This window comes from Propithecus coquereli, unplaced genomic scaffold (genome assembly GCF_000956105.1).
Source record: "Propithecus coquereli isolate 6110/MARCELLA unplaced genomic scaffold, Pcoq_1.0 Scaffold27, whole genome shotgun sequence".
NCBI lineage: Eukaryota > Metazoa > Chordata > Mammalia > Primates > Indriidae > Propithecus > Propithecus coquereli.
Genome location: NW_012148285.1, coordinates 8,034,659 through 8,054,421, shown reverse-complemented (window position 1 = coordinate 8,054,421; position 19,763 = coordinate 8,034,659). Strand labels below are relative to the sequence as shown.

The 19,763-nt window shown below is 50.1% G+C and overlaps 2 protein-coding genes across 2 annotated transcripts in view; one reads left to right on the top strand and one right to left on the bottom strand.

Moving 5' to 3' along the window:
• The first annotated feature begins 1,080 nt into the window (after positions 1 to 1,080).
• Positions 1,081 to 5,365, top strand: TVP23A (trans-golgi network vesicle protein 23 homolog A (S. cerevisiae)). The gene is made up of 6 exons (XM_012647539.1): positions 1,081 to 1,130; positions 1,203 to 1,347; positions 1,874 to 1,963; positions 2,134 to 2,262; positions 3,273 to 3,401; positions 5,312 to 5,365. Exons 1-6 carry the CDS (start codon positions 1,081 to 1,083, stop codon positions 5,363 to 5,365), a joined length of 597 nt encoding a protein of 198 aa, XP_012502993.1.
• Positions 5,366 to 6,086: 721 nt separating this feature from the next.
• Positions 6,087 to 19,763, bottom strand: part of NUBP1 (nucleotide binding protein 1) — a 14,236-nt gene continuing 559 nt past the window's right edge. The window contains exons 3-11 of the mRNA XM_012647811.1: positions 17,762 to 17,895; positions 15,568 to 15,636; positions 13,393 to 13,425; positions 12,694 to 12,784; positions 11,868 to 12,022; positions 8,898 to 9,008; positions 8,325 to 8,427; positions 7,126 to 7,209; positions 6,087 to 6,400 (exon numbers count right to left, since the gene is read on the bottom strand). Of these exons, the coding sequence (XP_012503265.1) occupies positions 6,342 to 6,400; positions 7,126 to 7,209; positions 8,325 to 8,427; positions 8,898 to 9,008; positions 11,868 to 12,022; positions 12,694 to 12,784; positions 13,393 to 13,425; positions 15,568 to 15,636; positions 17,762 to 17,895 (839 nt within the window). The 3' untranslated portion in view covers positions 6,087 to 6,341. The remainder of the gene's footprint in view (positions 6,401 to 7,125; positions 7,210 to 8,324; positions 8,428 to 8,897; positions 9,009 to 11,867; positions 12,023 to 12,693; positions 12,785 to 13,392; positions 13,426 to 15,567; positions 15,637 to 17,761; positions 17,896 to 19,763) is intronic.

Here is a 19,763-nt window from a genome sequence, read left to right as displayed (position 1 = left end):
GCTTCTGAATCTTAGTTCATGTTCCCTTGGGCGGCAGAAACCCCACCATTTTTTGGCACCTATGGTTTGCTTACTTGGACCCTGTTTCTTCTTCGGGGGACTGTGCAGGTTCTTTCTCCGGCAGCTCTGCCCTGGACCTCTCTGACCACCCCATCCTGCCTCTCATTTGAAGAAGCCCACGATATTTTGTAACTCTAATGCAGAGGTTGCAAGCTGACAGTGTGCAGGCCAGTGAGAAACACAGCCTGTGATATTTTGTTAAAATAATTAGCTGCCATCATTTACAAATCAAGATTTCCCATTGCAAGTCTGGATTTCTGGCTTCTCGTGAAGATCTCGAATCCGGCAGTGCTGGGTCTGGTTTGCACAGTTGCCTGGTCTGACAAGAGTGGCCTCCCCTCCTCCCTAGCACTGAGCTGCTGTTTTCACTGCCGTCACCATGGGGCTGACGCTGTTGTTTTCTTGATTGTAGCTGAGTATTGTTCTCTCCTTGTGTGCACTATCAAAACTGGGATACCAGAGAAAGAAGCAGAAAGCCCCAAGTGTCTTCTGTCTGGCCTACATACCCTCTGCCTGACACCTGTAAGCATTTATCTGCTCTAGATAATTCAGTGACCTTTTAAATGAAAAGGGTCCTAGCTCTTCTTTCAGACTCACAAAAAAGGCATTTGATGTAGGATGAGCACGGTGCCCCGGGTGGGCCGTCTTCTTTCTGACCAGGTCTGTGTCTGAAGGCGCAGTGAACAAGAGCTGTCTTCCCCCAGGTGAGATGTCAACATCCAAGGGCACCATTGATTCACAAGTCACGGTCATTTCCCTCTGTCCAGGAACACCGTTCCCCGATGACATGAGACGGCTGCCCCGTGGGCTGCACGTGAGCTCGGTGCTCAGGGACTATCAGGAAAACCCAACCTTTACCTTTAGGGAACTGGTCCTTGTTGCTGCTAAGGGGGAAGGCAGTGATCACCGTCACATTTCACTTCAAATGTGACTGTTTCGAAGAGGGCATGTGATATTTGGAGTCTAGTTAGGGGAAAGTACTGGATTCTTCGAGGGGGAGAAAAAAAGTTTCAGCTTGAAATGCACGGGGAGAACATCCTATTGGGCAATGCTGACAAGCCCGGGCAGGTGTAAAGGTGGGTGCGTTCAGTGACTGTCCTTTTAGCGCTTGGAGTGAGGGCGCCCTCTGGGTTCTTTCCTAGGCACCCCTTGGCCACCTTTTTCCACCTGTTTTTCCGAGTGAGCGCCATCGTCACCTACGTGTGCTGCGACTGGTTCAGCAGGAGCTTTGTGGGCTGCTTTGTCACTGTGCTTCTCCTCCTGTCCTTGGACTTCTGGTCTGTGAAGGTGAGGCCCTGTCCCATGATGTCACCACTCCCGAAACGCTCGTTTCCAGAGGGGGATGTTCCCACTGCGTGTGGGACCAAGAGGTACTTTGGTTCCGAATGCTGAGACATACTTAAGTATGCTAACCAGTGTCACTTAAAATTTGAGGGGAAAAATATGCACTGTTTGGCATTTAATAAATGGCTTCCAGGTGTCATCTGCCGTGATTGCACATACGTATATGATGAAGGTGACAACCCTGTGTGGCTTTGTATTTTTGGTAAAATTTACATATACTGAAAACATAATACGAATATATAAATACACATATTTTGGGGGAGGAGAGCGTGTCACGTTGTAAAGTAAGCTTTGTTAGAAAAGAAGCCTTGAAAACTAATTTGAGAAACCGCTGCAGATCAAGGCCCTTTTCTTCCTGCTCCCAGTACAAATGTGACGTGAATTGGTGACTTTTATTTCATTTGTCAACACAGTGATGACGACTCTTTGCCTAGGGCCTGCCTGTAGTCACTTTGTCCGTTGTCCCTAGAACGTGACGGGCAGACTCATGGTGGGCCTCCGGTGGTGGAACCAGATAGACGAAGATGGGAAGAGCCACTGGGTGTTTGAAGCCAGGAAGGTATTCTGGAATCTCGTGCACGGCTGATTTCCGCCCCAAACCCCCGCCCCTGGAGCTCCGCTGAAACACACGTGCAGCGGAAGCGCGTGCCAGGCAGGTGACAATGGGAGCGTGCTCGTGCACGGCCGTTCCTGCTCGCTTTTGAAAATGCAGCTGCTTTCCCACAACAGGTCTCTCCAAACGCCGTCGCGGCCACTGAAGCTGAGGCGCGGATCTTCTGGCTCGGCCTCATCATCTGCCCCGTGATCTGGATCGTCTTCTTCTTCAGCACCCTGTTCTCCCTGAAGCTGAAGTGGCTGGTAAGGCGGCGCCTCCACGCGGACGTCGCTGTGCCATCTCTGCGGGGAGGGGCTGTGGTCGTTATTCATCATTGATTGACGGGTCAGCTGTGACGGCCCTGTCGAGATATAACTGGCCTCCCATGGGATTCGTCCATTGAACGTGTACAACTCAGTGGCTTCTCGTGTAGTCATAGGTGTGCGGCCATCACCACAATCAATTTTGGGGTATTTTCATCACGCGTAAAAGAAAGTCTGCACCCTTTGGCTGTCATCCCTGTACCTGTTCCCCACCCCCCAACACCTGGCACCCACTAATCTTTCTGGCTCTACAGATTTGCCGCTTCTGGACATTTCATGTAAGTGGAATATCCTCTGTGGTCTCTGTGACTGGCTTCTCTCGCTGAGCACGTTTCGAGGTGCATCTGTGTTGGGGCACGATCAGCCCCTTGCTCCTTTTCACATACGGCTGAGAAGTCATATGTGAAGAGGCCACATTTTATTCATCCATTCATCAGCTGATGGTCATTTGGTTGTTTCTGCCTTTTGGTTCTTATGAATAAGCTGATAAGAGTTTTTTTAGAAAAGAATATGACATTCTATCTTGGACAGGAAGCTCCTCTAGGTAGGAATAAGTTAGCCTCGGAGTTCTGAAATTTTATTCCGGAGGTATCACAATTCATCGCCCTGCTCCAGTCCATTCAGTGAGAACACAAAACATCCCTAGAGAGTAAAACGACACTGTGAATTAGGCGTGTGGTCTCTGGAGCTTGGACCCTGGCTCGAGCACACTCCAGCTCTGTGAGCTGGAGCAGCTTTCATTTTTCTGTGCTTCGGTTTCCTCCCTATAAAATGGGATGACGACGGCAGCAGCCTCCTGGGTTGCTGATGACTCAGCGGTGTCCACAAGCATTTGTGAGAGCCCAGTAAAGGTCGGCTGTTACCATTATTAGGCCAGAGCCAGTCTCTTGGTTTGGTAGGAACATTTGTGTAAATGCTCTTGACAGTGACCTTGGTTTGTCTGAGCGCAGGCTCTCGTGATTGCTGGGATTTCTCTCCAAGCTGCGAACCTGTATGGCTACATCCTCTGTAAGATGGGAGGAGAGAGTGACCTCAGCAAAGTCACAGCCAGTTTTCTGTCCCAGACGGTATTCCAGACGGTGAGTCACTGAGGTCTAACTCTTGGACCACTCCCCTCCAGATGCTCTAAGTACAGGTGGCCTGCTGGCAACCGTAGTTAGCAATGTTTTACATTACAGGCTGCCATGGTTTTTGTTCTTTTAATTGTAGTAAAAGATATATAAAATTTACCATTTTAAGGTATACAGTTCATAGTATTAAGTACATTCACATTGTCATGCAGCCATAACCATCATCCATGTCCAGAACTTTTCTGTCTTCCCAAATTGAAGCTCTGTATCCATTAAACATTAACTCCCTGTTCTCCCCTCCCCAAGCCCCCGCAACCTCCATTCTATTAGGTCACTAAATATGAAATGTCCGATTTCCAATCAGGTTAGTTTATTATATCTCAAACGAGAAACAGTACAATTAATCAAAGGATGCACCTAAACTATAGACACAGTTTTGCCATCTTAACGGTAGCTTGTTTATGCCAGCAGCGAAGAAGCCTGGAAAGCGAGTGGTGATGAAATCATAAAAGGCATTTTCCACAGCTTGTTGAGAATTGAGTATTTTTCCTTGCAAGAAGTGGTGCAAAGGCTGTAAGAAGTGGAAGTCAGTTAGTGCAAGGTCTGGTGAACATGGTGGATGACAGAGAGTTTCCAAGTCCAGCCTCTGTAGTTTGAGCAGTGTTGTTTTTTGCCACATGTGGTCTTGCAAGAGGATTGGCCTGTCTCTATTGACCAATCTTGACTGCTTAATCACAAGCATCCTCATCATTTCATCCAGTTGGTTACACTAGACATCTGCCATAATGGATAATACCAGTGCTACCAAACAGACACCATTAGATTTTTTTTAAATGAATATTCAGTTTTGGACTGTGTTTTGGCACTTCATCTTTATCCAACCACTGTGCTGAATGCTTGCAATTGGCAAAAAGAATCCATTTTTCATCACATGTAACAATACAAAATGGTTTGCCTTTATGTCGTGACAGCAAAGAAAGGCAAGCTTTGAGATGATTTCTCTTCTGACGCTCGTTTAATTCACACAGAACCCATCTATCCAGCTTCTTTATCTTGCTGATTTGTTTCAAATGGTCCAATATTGTTGGAATAGTAACGTCAAACCTTGCTGCTAATTCATGCATAGGTGAGATGGATTCGCTTCCACTACAGCTTTCAGCTCATCATTATCCACCTTGGTCTCAGGTCACCCAAGTGGCTCATTTTCAAGATTAAAATCACCAGAATGGAACTTCTCAAACAATTGACATGCTGTGCATTCATTAGCCTTATCCTTCTTAAACTCCTCATTGCTATTTTGAGCTGCATTGGTTCCACAAGGAAACTCGTTTTCAAAACTAACACAAATTTTTGACTTATCCGTGGTTTCCCAAAAATTACTCTAAAAAAAACTTTGAAAGATAATCCCAAGCCAAACTGTGTTTGAAAAAAATAAGGATATACCTTCACAATAAACAAAAAAACCAAGTGTCAAAGTGAAATATTAGAGCTATCAACTGTCAAACTTATTACTTAAGGAAATCAGACATTCCATACTTAACCTAATACTTTGTTTCTGTGGGTTTTACTCTAGGAGCCTCCTGTAAGTGCAGACAGTATTTGTCCTTTTGTGACTGCCATTGTTAGTTTTGAGTGATTTTTTTTAAAACTATAGAATTAAGGAAAGAATCAAATGCTTTGTTTTTAAACTTAACAGATATTTCTAGAAGTGAGAACTAGATGACTTTTAAATTTGACCAGGCTCACCCTGAAATGGTTTGACCCATCTTAAATTTGAACAGTGCCACTTTATGCCACGACATCAAGTGACGGGTCTGCAGGTTTTCTGTGAGTTGTGGGTTTTCTCTGGCCTCCAGTCAGCAGGGTCAGCCCACTCGAGTATAAGGTCAGAAAGCCATGGGTGACTTTTCCCCTTGCAGGTTTGCCCAGGAGACTTCCAGAAGCCTGGCCTTGAGGAGGTACACCAACGTTAGGTGAGTCTGGAGGGGCTTTCCCCATCCCCTGAGGTGGCCAGGTACCAGCCAGGCAGGAACCAGACTGGGCGCTGGGCCTGCCCTGGGGCTTTGCAGCCTCCTGGCTCTCTAGAGGAGGCCCACCTTCCTCACATGCAGGGGCAGGGGGGGAAGCAGGGGGACCTGCCCACCCTTCCACTTTTATGCCCCAGAATGGATGAAAAACAGGAGTTTACACTCCCCTAAGCTGGCCTCAGTCCTGTTTCTCAAACACGGAGTAAGCACCTCATGGCAATGAGGATGATTCTAGAGTTTATATCTTTTTATGTAATTAAAAAAACCTGAAAATCGTTTTGTAGAAGACACTGGAAATTACTGGAATATACTGTACACATATTACTGTACTGGGTATATACGCAGACCACAGATTGTCTTAGTGGGTGATTTAAGGGCTTTTCAAGGGTTTTTTTTGACTACACCCAGCGGTATCATGTGCGCTGATCTCAGAACACCCCCAGCGTGCTCGGTCACTGTTTAGATTTCTCCTCCCTCTGAAGGGCTGGACTGTGCCATTTGAACACGTGACTGTGCGTTCTGCAGGAAGCCACACATCCATTCCTTCGGTTCTTTTCTTAGCAGAAATGGCTTAAATGGGACTTTTTACGATCGAGCAAGCTTCCAACAGAGCAGAATCCCATGGTCCTGCGGCTGTTTGTTTCTACGTGGAACAAGCTTGGAGGAAAGGTTCGAGGAGGCGTTTTTATTTTTACAATGGCACGTTTGTAAAAAAAATGCCCTTTACATATGTTCTAAAGAAAAGTGTACAAACACTAGATGATTAAAGTGTCTCTAAGAAAGTGACTTCAAACCACACCAGCGTCTGGTCCCTCGCTGCCTGCGACCCCTACCTGCCCCGAGGTGGCCAGGCCTGCCTGCGCGCTGCCACCCGCCAGCTCCTCAGCTCAGGGACTGCTGGGGCTCCCAGCACCCTCTTGTCTCAGGAACTGATGAGGTTCTCTTCTTTCGACTGATGGAGGTTACAAAACTCTTGGATTCCTGGAAAATAAGACGAGAGGCACAGAGCACTGGTGGCTTGTCCACCCCGGGGCAGCCCTGCTGCGTGCCGAGGTCGGCTGTGTCTGACTGGGGTGGGATCCCCTTACGGCCTAATTCCATAAAAAGCCCTGTTTCTGTGATGCCTGAATCTTCCAAAGTGACCCAAATACCTCACCCTGCCCACCATGGTTATAACCAAAGGCTAGACGCCTAGCATTGGCCCCGTCTATAGATGGAGAATTTGGGGAATGCTGTTACTTGCCCTTAACTCCATTTTTCTAGGCAAATAAAATCCCAGACATACACTAAGAGGCTGAAACTTTAACAACTGACACCTCTGCCTTGGATCTGAGGCCCCCGTGGCTGCCTGTCGGCTGAATCTGGCCCGTGTGTGGGTTTGGTCTGGCTCACTGTGGTTTGCTTGTTTTTTACATCAATTCTTTAATAACTTTATTGATATATTTCTGATGCCATAAATTTCACCCTCGCCATGTTTTTCACACCATGAGTTAGTTCACAACACTGACACGAGGGGCGATTTCTCTGAGACTCCTGGCTCTGTGGCAGGCCCCACCACCCTGCTGTCCCCACCCGAGGCTGGTGGCAGTGGCCATCCCTGACTCTAAATGGAAGACCGTCCTTCCCACACCCACCCACTTCACTGCTTTCGGTTCCGTCCCAGCCCCGCAGGCGTCTGCGCTCGCCCGACTCGCTTGCACACTTACTCTGAATTATGCTTCTGTAGGCAACGGTGGCCGGTGAGTCTGGGGCTTCAGCCAGAAAGGACTGGCCTTGGTCACAGCTCTTCCCTTAAAGAAAGAAATGAAAGACAATTCGGTCCCCGAGGACGGCACAGTGGCAACACGACGCCGGGGCCCAGTCTGAGCAGGGGATGGTCTTCAGATCCCGAGGTGCCTCCTCACGGTGAAGAACACAGCTGGGAAGAATGCCGTGTCCCCAAGACCGCGGCGCGCCCCTCCCCCGGCAGGCCCCCAGCTACACTGCGGTGCGGCTGAATCCTCGGGTGGTGTGTGGGAGATGCAGGTACCAGGGCCCCAGAGGACGGAGCCAGCAGCTCGGTGGGGCCAGGAGTCTGCATTTTAAGAGATTAACTAGTTCTCTGAGTAAAAAGATCATGAATGCACGTGGTTAAAGAAGAAGTATGGATACACAAGGCTGTCCATGAAAAGCAAAGCCACAAAGGGCTACTAGTATTCTAGGTGTCTTTCCAGAAATACTACACACACACACTCTTAAACTGCGAATGGGAACATACGATACACAGGCTCTGCCTTTGCTTTTTCCACATGTCATTTTAACTCCGGGTCATCCCCATGGGCATCAGTTGGTCCGTTGGCCTTCACTGGCCGTGTACAAACGTTACGTGATTAATGGGTCAGCCTTGTCCCGAGCACACAGCTATCCTGGGGCCACCGTTAACCCAGTGCAGGTGGTGTGACGCAGGGGGCCTCAGCTATTCTCAGTGGTTTTCTCACCTCCCATCCGCTCTGCCAGCCCCCGGTCGCTTGCTCCACCTGCCCCCCAGGCCGTAGCGCTGCCAGAGAAACAGGGCCAAGTGGCTGCACTGTCCACAGCTGCTCGCTCACCTCGAGTGGACCCCAGGAGGTCCACCCTGTCCTGGCTGTTCCCTCAACTCTCCTATCGTGTTGCCCTGTGGGGTGGGGAAATAGAGGGAAGGAGCCTGTGGGCAGAGGCTACCCCTCCTCTAAGGCTCACTTGCTCCCACGGCCACCTGCCTGCGTGGCTCTCGGCTTCTCTCCCGTGGCCTCTTGCGTGTCGGCCAGAGGAGGGGATCTGGCTGCCATGTCCTGTCGTCCCTCTGTGCCCAGCCCTCATGGTGCCCATGGGGGCTGGTCAGGGAGTGAAGGCCCCGCTCAGCAACGGGGGGGGGGAGGTCACCCACCTATGTGTGGGTCCAGGGGCACTCTGCCCAGGAGAGGCAACTTCAGGTCCTGGCACATGGCTGCCGCGCCGCCGGTCGTGGGAGGGAATATCTGAGATTCTTTCTGCGAGACAAAAGGGGAGGAAGTGTGATTTTGTTGCGGAATCACAAAGATGGCCCACATCTTAAAACAGAGGTTCCCAACCTGTGGTGAGTTGTGTAACTATTTCATTATATATAACAATGTAGTAACAGAAATAAAGTGCATGACAAACGTAATGCACTTGAATCATCCTGAAACCATGGCCCTCTTCCCCGGTCTGTGGAGAAATTGTCTCCCATGTAAATGGTCCCCGGTGCCAAAAAGGCCAGGGACTGCTGTCTTAACCTAAAAAAAAAGTCTCATTTTGAATGTAAAACATTAAACACCAAAAGCATTTTCCTTCAGTCAGCAGTAGAGGACTGTAATTGTGATTCCACTTCCTGAAATGCCAGGGAAAGCAGGAACAGTTGTGCAGAGAACTTTTCCTATTGTTTCCTCAACCACTAAGGCGGGAGTTGTGTTAGACCGTCCGGCGGCCGACGAGCTGTCACCTTGCAGTTGGGACAGATGAAGCCGCTCATGTTCTCCACCACCCCGATGACGGGCAGCTTCACCTTGCGGCAGAAGCTGATTTCTTTCCGCACATCCTGCAGCGATACCTCCTGTCGAGGTCAAGAGAGACCAGTTATTCGGAAGTCAGAGCATAAGAAACGGAATGTCCGCGAGGCTGATGGTGGCGGCAGTGCGGCGACTGACGTCATGGAGGCGCGTGCCCTCTGCTCGGTAATCGCTCAGTGCCTGTGAGTGCTCAGGCCCGCCCAGGGCATTATTTATTTCCCACAAAACCCTGGAAGGAAAAACCCAAACAGCCAAACAACAAGCAATGAATCTAGAGAAACGTGACCCTCTAACGTATCTCCGCGCCCCGCCTTCCTGTAACGTGTTGCGTGGAGCCGCGGCGCACGGGACTCTGCACGTCAGGGACGGGCAAGGACCGGGCTGTGGGCCAAACCTGGCCGGCTGCTCTCACAGATAAAGCTCTTCTGGAACCAGCTGTGCCGATCCCTCTAGATAGAGTCTATGGCTGCCTCACTCCACGACAGCAGCTGCGTAGCCAGGACAGAGATTGTGGGGTCCACAGAGCCTAAAATACCTACTACCTGGCCTTTTACAGAAAAGGTTTGCTGACCCCCAATCTAGATTATGAACACAAACAGCCTTATGGGCTAAAAGGAAATAAGGAATATCACTCAACTTCAGTGACTCCACGTTCCCTTCTAAACTCGAGTGCTCATTTGACAGTGTGGTCACCACGCGAGCCTGCTCAGGACTCCTGCTGTTTCCCCCACGTCACGTCACTGCAGTTCCGTGTGCCCAGGCACGGCTATGGCTTGGGACTGCCCAGTGCGGCACTGCCACAGCACCTGCGGCTTTGCCCTTCCGGGCTCCCGAAAGGCTCGCAGCTTCCAGCCTGTGCTTTTCCTGAGGCGCACACCTGGCGCTCGCCCCTGCAGGCCGCGGTACAGCGAGGCGTCTGGCTAGAAAGCGGGCTGGCTGCGACCCGCCTCTCACCTCATCGCCCCTCTGGGTCTCTGCTTGGCGTCCTGCAGATCAATGCTCTGCTGCTTTGTCAAGAACGACCCCCACAGCCACCCACCTGTGTCGGTGCTGGACTCCGAGGGACTCTGAGAAAGCGGGTGTGCCAGCCTGAAGCCCTTTCCCAGGGAAGCTGCGTACAAAGGGTGCACGAAGCGGACAGCTCTCCGTGCCTCCCACAGAAGGGTGGCCCCGGCTTGGTCTGCCCCCTCCTTGAACCCCAGGGGGACTCCAGTTTCTCTCCCAATAAACGTGGCCACTGTTGTGCCAATTAGATTGTTGTTGTTGGTGGTGGTGTTTTTTAATAGATTTCACTTTTTTTTTTTTTTTTTGAGACAGAGTCTCACTGTGTTGCCCAGGCTAGAGTGCCGTGGCGTCATCCTCGCTCACAGCAACCTCAAACTCCTGGGCTCAAGAGATCCTCCCGCCTCAGCCTCCCGAGTAGCTGGGACTACAGGCATGCGCCACCATGCCTGGCTAATTTTTTCTATATATTTTTAGTTGTCCGATTAATTTCTTTGTATTTTTAGTAGAGACGGGGTCTCGCTCTTGCTCAGGCTGGTCTCGAACTCCTGAGCTCAAACAATCCGCCCGCCTCGGCCTCCCAGAGAGCTAGGATTACAGGCGTGAGCCATCGCGCCCGGCCTAGATTTCACTTTTTAAAGGAGTCTTAAGTCGGCAGTAACCCTGAACAGCAAGTGCAGAGCTCCCATGTGGCCCGGCCCCAGAGGGGCACATTCCAACCAGACTTTCCTCCTTTTAGGGAATGTCTTTGGGGACCTCCTCATGATGGTACTGCAAGTCTAAGGGTGGCGCTAACCCTTTTTAAAAACACAACAGAAAACATCCCTAAGGACAAATCTTTCTCTCCACTGCCATTGCCCGGACCAGGCCACCTTCCCTCCCATCCAGAGCCCCAACTGCTGTCCTGCTCCTCTCTGCCCCATGACCCCTCTCTGCAGGGCATCACAGTGCTCTGCTGGACACAAGTCCTGTCACAGCACTCCCCCGAGACCCAAGTGGCCGCCGTCCCTGTCACTTGTTGGCTGCATCACGGTGTGTATGTCCAGCATCCGTGTTCCTCAGTGAAACGCAGGGGCCACCAGGGAGGGCCAGGCCTTTTAACTGCCCCGGTGCCCACCCGGCCAGTGCTGGATGGGGAGGACTGTGGGTCATCCTGATCGATTCGGGCCGAGGAAAGCAAATCCCCTTCCCTGGGCTTTCTCGGGAGGGGAGGAGAACACCCAGAAGGGAAATCAAGTATAACTGAAGGGCAGTCCCTCAGTTTCCTGGGCCCCTCTGAGACCCACGGCAATTGCAGCCCTGCCTGTGAGTTCTTGGCAGGCCTGACCTGAGACAGTCCCTCTCTCTCCCCTCAGTGTGGGCTCACCACGGCCGGGTGGCACAGCCACTCTGTCCCTGTGCAGAGGGGAGCCGGGCAGCACCAGTGGGGTAAGAGGCCTGTGGCAGCTTATCCTGAAGTCCCCGTCCACACCCAGGCTGGTTCTGCTGAAAACTGGGGAGATTTCCCAAACCATTCTGAGACGCGAATGGAAAAGCATGGCAGACTGGGGGACTTAACATCCAAGCACGGCAGGGATGACGTGACCATATAGGGTGGCCAATTATACCAGCACCAGTTGTTTCCCTGGTTTTCTGAGGGAAAGTTTAAAAGACAATTTTGACCCAATATTGTTTAATCTGTGGATGACCAAAAAAAAATTGTGGAATGTTTATCTGTCAACTACAAATGCCTGGACCAAAGACAAAGTTTTAAACAAGAGGTTTCTGCAGATCCGAGTTGGCGCAGCCCTGGAGCACACTCTGCAGGGCCCCCGCGAGACCAGGCGCTCGGAGCCACACAGAAAGACACCTGGCGCGAGGCACGGCTGGACCAGCTCCACCGGGGGGGGGGTGTCGCTCACCTGAGGCGTGGTGATTATCACGGCTCCGTCGATGCGAGCCGCGGTCAGGTACTGGACGACCGACAGGTGCTCGTCCGACGTCCCGGGCGGGGTGTCCACGATGAGGTAGTCGACCTCTCCCCAGTCCACGTCGCGGAGGAACTGCTTGATCATGCCTAGAAAGAGGGATCCGTGGGTGAGCTTGCTTCTCCTTCCTTTTCTGTACTTGACTCTCTCCACAGAAGCAGTTTGTGATCTTTATGTGTGTTTGGTTAATGCGCTAAACCGGTGGTTCTCAATGGGGGGGCGATATTGCCATATCTAGAGACATTCCGGGTTCTAACGACTGGGCTAGGGCACGCTACTGGCATCCAGCGCATAGAGGGCAGGGATGCTGTGAACGCCCCACCACGCGGGGCACAGGCCACGCCTTCCCCAGCAAAGACTCATCGGGCCCGAACATCCACACTGCTGAGACCGGGGAAGCTGCCCCCAGGACCACGTTCACGTTAGGACCCTGGTCTCAGGACCGGGTCAGGCTGGCGTTGATCTCACTGCACACAAATAGCCACCACAAAGCCACAGCCAAAATAACTTCAGGGTCCTATAACTTTTAAGGAGAGAAAGCCTCACAGCAGATATCCAAACTTATATAATGGAAACTGGGATTTCCATTAGTTCTCTTCACTCCGCGAAGAAAGAAGCAACCACGTGCTTAAAAATAACTTTGCTACAAAGCCCGGCAGGATGACACTGCTGCCGTCCTGAAGGGACAGGACGCAGGTGAAACTCAGAGCCGTCGTGCTCCGGAAAAACGTGAGAAGAGAGGAGAAGCAGAGTGGCAAACCGTTTTTCTTCGGTCCCCTCCAGATAACGGCGTCATCGGGGCTGCTGAGCAGGAAGCCTACAGACATCACGCCCAGGTTTTCGTCCACGTACTGGAGGGGGAACAGGAGGGGCGCGTCACGCTTTACTCAAAACCACACAGCGAGGCACTTCCCTACGTCCTTTGCCTGAGCTCGGGCCAAAAAACCGCTTCGGGACAAGATTACCATGTGACCTCCGAGTACATTCATCCTTTGCATCCTCAAAGCGTTTTTTTTTTTTTTTTTAAAAAGGTACCATTATTAGGGGGATCTGAAAGAGGTGCTGTGCAGCCATGTGCTGCAATGACGGTAAACTTAGCTGAAATAAACAAATGTCATTTCCTCAACTGAACCAGGGGCTGGCTAACTGGGGCCATGTTTGGCCCACTGTCTGTTGTTGTAAATAAAGTTTTATTAGAACACGGTTGTGATCATTCAGTTACATGTTACTACTTTTGAGCTATGAGCTGAACATATTTGCTGTCCTACCCTTTTCAGAAAAAGTTTGGCAACCCCTGGTCTAACTGCATCCCCTGTGCCTTGACAAGTGTCTCAGTAAATATTTGTGAGGTGACAAACAGGTGGGCTGAGAAGAACGTTGCCAACCTACCACAAATCCATTACACACACACGACCCATGCACACTACCTTGAGAATACGGCAGAGAGGTGAAAACTCACCACAGGGGACCAGCCTGAGCCACTCTGGTGAACCTGTGAGGACAAGAGCATCGATACCATTTGTAGACACCATGCACCCTGGACACACCTGATGCACAAACTGTACGAAGTGGGAGGATGGTTTTATAAAATACAACGCGTGGTCCTACGTGGTAACACTGTTGGACAGCTGGGGGTGTGGGTAATGCAATTCCCTTTGCTCCCCGAGTTGGGTGATTTTGAAACTCTGCCTGCCTATCTAGTCAGGGAACCAAAGTTACCTTAGTTCAAATATAACTTAGGGTCTGAGGTATTTTAAAAGAGTGACAGAAATCGGTTGGGGGTTATTGAGAACATGCGGGTTGACTGTGGAGCTACGAGGCTGCTTTTGCAGGAGCTGGGAGAAAAGGAATTGCCTCCAGTGGGACAGCTGATTCAGAGCCTGGCCCATCCCCGGCCTGAGCTTCAGCTCCGCTGCTGCCCCCAAGGGGCAGGGGACGCCCCCTGGGGCCGCGTGAAGGCACAGACCCCTCCCTCCAGGTGTCCATCAGCATCCAGGCCCAGCTCTGCACCGCCTCTTTATCATGAAACTAGGACCGGAACAACTTCCAGTTACACCTCAGCCTCAGAAATAACACTTCTTTACAGCAACATATGGGAGCTAAAATCGAAAGTCTGTTTTCTCAATGAACTCTTACCTTTCTCAACAGCTTTACTGAGGTAAGATGCACGCACCTTACAATCCACCCACTGGAGCTGAACAACTCAGTGGCTTTCTGCATGTTCACACAGGGGTGCAGCCATCCCCACAATCATTTCAGAACATTTCTAAGACTCCAGGAGGAAACCCTGCATCCTTAGCCAGCACCCCACTCCCCTTACTCCCACCCCAGCCTTGGTGACCCCCAACCCCCTCTCTGTCTCTGTGGATTTGCCCCCTCTGCACGTTTCACATACGTGGAATCATGTAACATGCAGTCCTTGGTGACCCTGAAGTTCTATTTTTAAAAAACAAATGAACCGTTCATTCCTAGTTGTACTTGTTTGCTAAGTCCACTTGTCTTAAAGAGGGGTAAACATGATGTTCCAACAGCACGGGAGGGGAAAATAGTAGAACTTCGATTTTATCTTATCATTTAAAATTTTCTTCTTCCATAAAATACTCATGCATGACCAAAGTGAGGGACTTATACCCACGTTGGGGGCACACATAACCAAACATGTTACTGATGGGGTACGCGATCGAACGTGGGGATCCCACTGCTCTGTCTCAACTGTGGGGGATGCCACACCCCTTCCCCGCTCCCTTAGCAGCAAAGCCCAAGGCCTTAGCAGTGTCCACAAGGCCTGGCCCCATCTGCCTTGGGCCACCCTCCAGCGCCACTGGCCACCCCACCGAGGTGTCCTGAGGATACCCCATGTCAGGCCCTGGCACTTGCCCCCTCAGCCCAGAATGTTCTTCCCCAGCTCTCTGCACAGCTGGCCCCTCCCATGTAGCAGCCCCCCTGCCCTGGCCCGCCTGTCCGCCTGTCAGGGGTTAGTTTTATATTATCCATCACCTGCCCTCTCCCACAAGGGCAGGAGCTTCACCGGCCCGGTTCACCACTGCATCCCCAGAACGGGCTGACACTCGTTAAAGAATAAGCCAGTCTTGAAACCGCTGGACACCCTAGCCCCCCATCCCTGCTTCCACACGCTGCCCTGGGGGAATCCTTTCCCGGAGCCTTCGGGCAACCCGCGAGGCAGGACCAGCGACTGCACACACTGCTGGGCCCTGCCCCCAGCCCACGTCACTCACCCAACTCTGCAGTCTCAGTTCCCCAGGGGAGACCACAAGGGCAGAAATATTCCTCTGTTTCCAGGGTAGAGACCCGTAGCAAACCCTGGTGTAGTGTTCCCTGCCAGAGCTAAGTTTCCGTGTCTCACTTCTGCATTTCACTTGCTGTTTCCCTTCCCCTCTACGGAGGCATCGAAATCAGGCTTCTCGAATGGTATGGATGGCCTTTATACATAATCCCATCCTCCAAAATCCATAGCTGCTGTAGTCAGGATGGACTACTGAACATTTATCCAGGCTCGTCAGTCCACATAAAAATTTACGAGCTCTGCTTAGCTCTTTGTTTAGGGCTAGTAGCTCAGTGCTACTCAGTTTGCCTTGAGAGAAGGATTTCCTGGGTGTTGTAACATAGCTATTACCTGTTCGCCTTCCAATCCCATTATCTTGGGAATTGACGGCCCACATATGTCGATGTCTAGGAGAGCAACCTGGGACGAGAAGAGACCAGAGCGGTTCACAGCTGAATGCACAGACTCCGGAGACGCACGATGGGGAGGGGAACAGGGTTAGAGGAACAGGACCGGGGAGAAGACAGAAAGAAACTAGGTCAGACCTAGAGCAACGGGACTCCCATGAGGTAGAGTAATAACAACGATCTCAAAGTCCATTGACACTGACGCTCTTCCGAGTCTGGCCAAGGCCATCTTGTGTGACCTTACGGGCCTGGGTGTCAGGTCACTTGGAGACTCAGCTTCAGCCACTGTTTACTCAGCCCTCACTGTGTGCCTAGGAGGTGGGTATCATTATCTCTACTTTACAGAAGAGGAAACTGAGGTTCAGAGAGGGCCAGTGACTTGCTCAATGAGGGAGGAACAGAGCTGGGATGTAGACGAAGGTCTTTCTACTTTGACACCAGCTCTTTCCACGAGGAGAACCAGAGCAGAATGTCTGGCTGAGCTCTGACCAAGCCCTGTTTTCCTGTGGTCCTCAAGGTTAGCGATGGCTTAGGCTAAACTTTCAAAACAGAAACTTAAGAAGGAAATCCAGAAAAGCTCTTTGCTGGTGACTTAGATGTAGCTCAGACGATTCCTTCCACTCCCAGACACCCTGCTTTCCCCCTCTGATAAAGGAAGTCTGGGATGGCCCTCGGGAACCTTCTGAAGAACAGGGCACATGTTCATCCTGAAAGCTGGAATGTCTCAGATTCAAAGTGCAGCACCTGTGGGTAACTTTTTAACTGACCCAAATTCCTTTCTTGCTTCCCTCTTCAATCCTCGCAACAAATCAACCTCCCACTTCCCTGGCACCGTCTCCAACCTGCGGGAGACGGTTGAAACTGCCGCCGCATAAATAAGTACAGCTTATCTAGCTGTGTCTCCACACTGAGCGGTGTGCTTTCCTTCCGTGTATCGCAAAGTCTAGACATGGGCGCAGCAAGGACTTCAGAACATAATCACATGGAAGCGAATGATGTGAACAGCTGTCTATTCACAAGCGGTTACTCGCAACTGGCTGGGTTAAAGCCTGTCTCCAGAGCTGCTCAAGAATATTCCTGACAGCTTCCAAAAGCAGAGATCATTCTGGATCACACGGGCAATCTGACAGATGTCTTGGCCAGTCCATGAGTCAATACAAATTTGACCCTCACATGGCAAGAGACCACTGACTAACAGAACAATGAACTGACAAGTCTATTTTGAACCTGCTCAGCACTGTATTTTGGGTAGGCGACAAACTCATCTCCACAGTAGAAACCATCATCATCCCTTCATGTTCATTAGTAGAATAAAGTATTAATAAGAATAATGATTGGTGTCATGGACATTTACTGAGCACGTACTTAGCTAAGTGCTTTACACACATTGTCCGACTCAGTCCTCTGCATCCCATTTTACAGATGAGAAAACTGAGGCAGAGCGAGCTTGGTAACTTGCCCACGGTCACAGCAGTGGTGGTGTGGACAGAGCTGCACCGTGAACCTGGGCTGTCTGACTCCAAAGCCTGTGTTCTGGGCTGCCCACTACACCTTTTATTAAAGATGAGATCCAGAGAGCAACACTGAGTCATTTGAACGTTCATGTTCATCTGTGTACTTGGGTAGAAATGAATGGCCAGTGTTAAGGGTCAGCAAATATTTTAGCAATATGTAAGTGCCAAATATCAAATATTTTAGGCTTCATGGGCAAAATCAAGAATAATATGTAGATACTTATGTAACAATTTAAAAGTCATGGTGACTTTTTAAAACTGTGAGGACCATTCTCAGCTCCCAGACCATAAAACGACAGCAGATGGGCTGGATTTGGCCCCCTGGCTATAGCCTGTAGGCCCCTAGCTTAGAGAAAAGCAGAAAGGGGTTAATAAAGAGAAAAAAGTCACCTGAACTTAATGTAACAAATAATCAGCATGCAAGGAGAGAGATACACCTGATATCCATTTTCTTGGCTAGAGAAGCCAAGGAAATGCTTCTCTGACTGCTAGGCAGTTCTTCATTGTCTGCAAGGATCACGATTCCAAAGAGACCAATTCAACTCCGTCTAAGGACTCAATTCTCTAAAGCCATCGTGCACCTCAGACAGAAGGAGCATCCCTCAGTTTCTCCCCGTGTCCCACCTGCGTGTTTTCATCCTCCGCGAGGCCATGGGCCAAGTGGGCGCTGAATGTGCTTTTCCCGACACCACCTTTCCCAGACAACACCAAGATCTTGTGTTTCACGGTCTTCATTTTCTCTTTGATTTCCTCTATGGCTGCAAAGAAAGCCAAAGTTCAGGTGATCAAATTCCTGACCCAACTATGAATGTCGCTCTTCTGAGGAGCCAGAGGGAGCTAAATCCTTGGGGCAGTTTCAGAGGATCCTTGAAATGCCTCTTAGCCAATGGTAGTAATAAGTGCTACGGAGAAAATAAGGCTATTATCACACCAGAAATCCTCTTATTTATTGGCTCCCCTGCTAGAACTAAGCTCCACAGGGGTGGGGTATTCCCAGCTCCAGAAGAGAACTTTGCATATAGTGGTTCTCAAGCTGGGGCAAAAGCCCCCAGGGACACCTGTCAACTGTCAATGTCTGGAGACATTTTTGGTTGTCACAGGAAGGAATGCTACTGGCATCTAGTGGGTAGAGGCCAGAAATGCTGCTAAACATCCTACAATGCAAAGACAGCCCTCCACAACAGTGATGAGACCCCAAATGTCACTAGTGCGGAGGTTGAGAAACTGTCAAATAGCTTGCACGTAATAAGTATCTGTCGATTAAAACTCTCATCTGTTATACATAGACTGTGCTTTCAATATTTCATCTTATTGCAAATCCTTAAAACAACACTGGAAGGTGTAAAAGAAAATGGAAAGTCTCAGGCTGGCCCAAACTCATTATGCCAAAGGCGAAGTTAAGCCTGGATGCAACACTGTCAACTTTTTCCGATTAGACAGTCATTACTTTGCAACCTTGTGTCAAAATGTTACACATTTGCCGGAGCCCTACAAAAGGCCTCACGAATTGCTCATAAGGAAATTCTTTGCTTGCCCCTAACATTTCAAGATGTATTTCCTTCCATAAACAAGGATATCTCAACTGTAACTTTAGGTCTGTAACCTAAGCCTAACTCCTTGTCCAGGAAACTCAGGTCTGTTAAATTCCACACTGACAATGTCGATTACAAGCTTATCAAGATGAGATCAATCATCCCTCACCTACCCTGGGACATCTACATGATTAATTCTTCCTTTACTCCCTTTTTTGAATGTTTACCTTATGTGTAGCATAGATTTACTGGGCGCTAATTAAAATCTAAGAGAACGTAACCATTTGCCTCACCACCTTACTCTCCCCCAAACCCATGCTTTTTCCCCTTTTAAAGAAACATATAAATATTGAGCTTCCTGAAACCTCTCCAGAGACCACAGGCCCTGTGACTTGTGTTTTCCCAGAGCACCCTCAAGCTCTGGCACAATAACCTTGATTGACTGAGATTCTTGCCTCAGTCTCTCATTTGGGTTGACAGAGGTAACTGTTTTTCTCTCCATTTTTGATGAAATACCAATGGCTCAGAGAGGTCAAGACGCTCGCTCAAGATCACACTGTTTGCAGTAAACCCACGCATCAAACCCAAGTCTCTCTGAACCCCTTAAAGATGTTTCCACCAGCCCCCTGCTTTGCAAGATCCTTCCAAATAGATTCTCAGAGTCCTCCCCGCCCTCTAATTTGTCTCGTTTCTGGCCTTCTATTCAATAAACTCCGCTAGGGCAACGACCACCTCTCTCTGTCACAGCTGTGGCCCCAGCACAGGGCACTGTGACGACGAGGGGATTAACACAAATTTCTGTTGAATGAATGGGAGAATCGCTCCTCAAAAGGAAGAAAATTTTGTCCAAAGTAGCAGGCAGAGCCAGGATTTAAACCCGAGGGTAAGCCCGCGGGCTCCCTGACGTCAAAGCTTATCCCCTGTTCCCTCAGCGGTCGGACAGCTGCCTATTACTGTCCCTCAAACCTCTGGCCCCGCCCCTCATCCTGGCAGACTTTTTTCCACACCCCGCCGTCTTCGCCCCGCGGTCGTCCTCTCTTAAGGTCCCTTGGACTCAACGCCGCTCATTGATCCTACAGTCTCCACCCTCCATC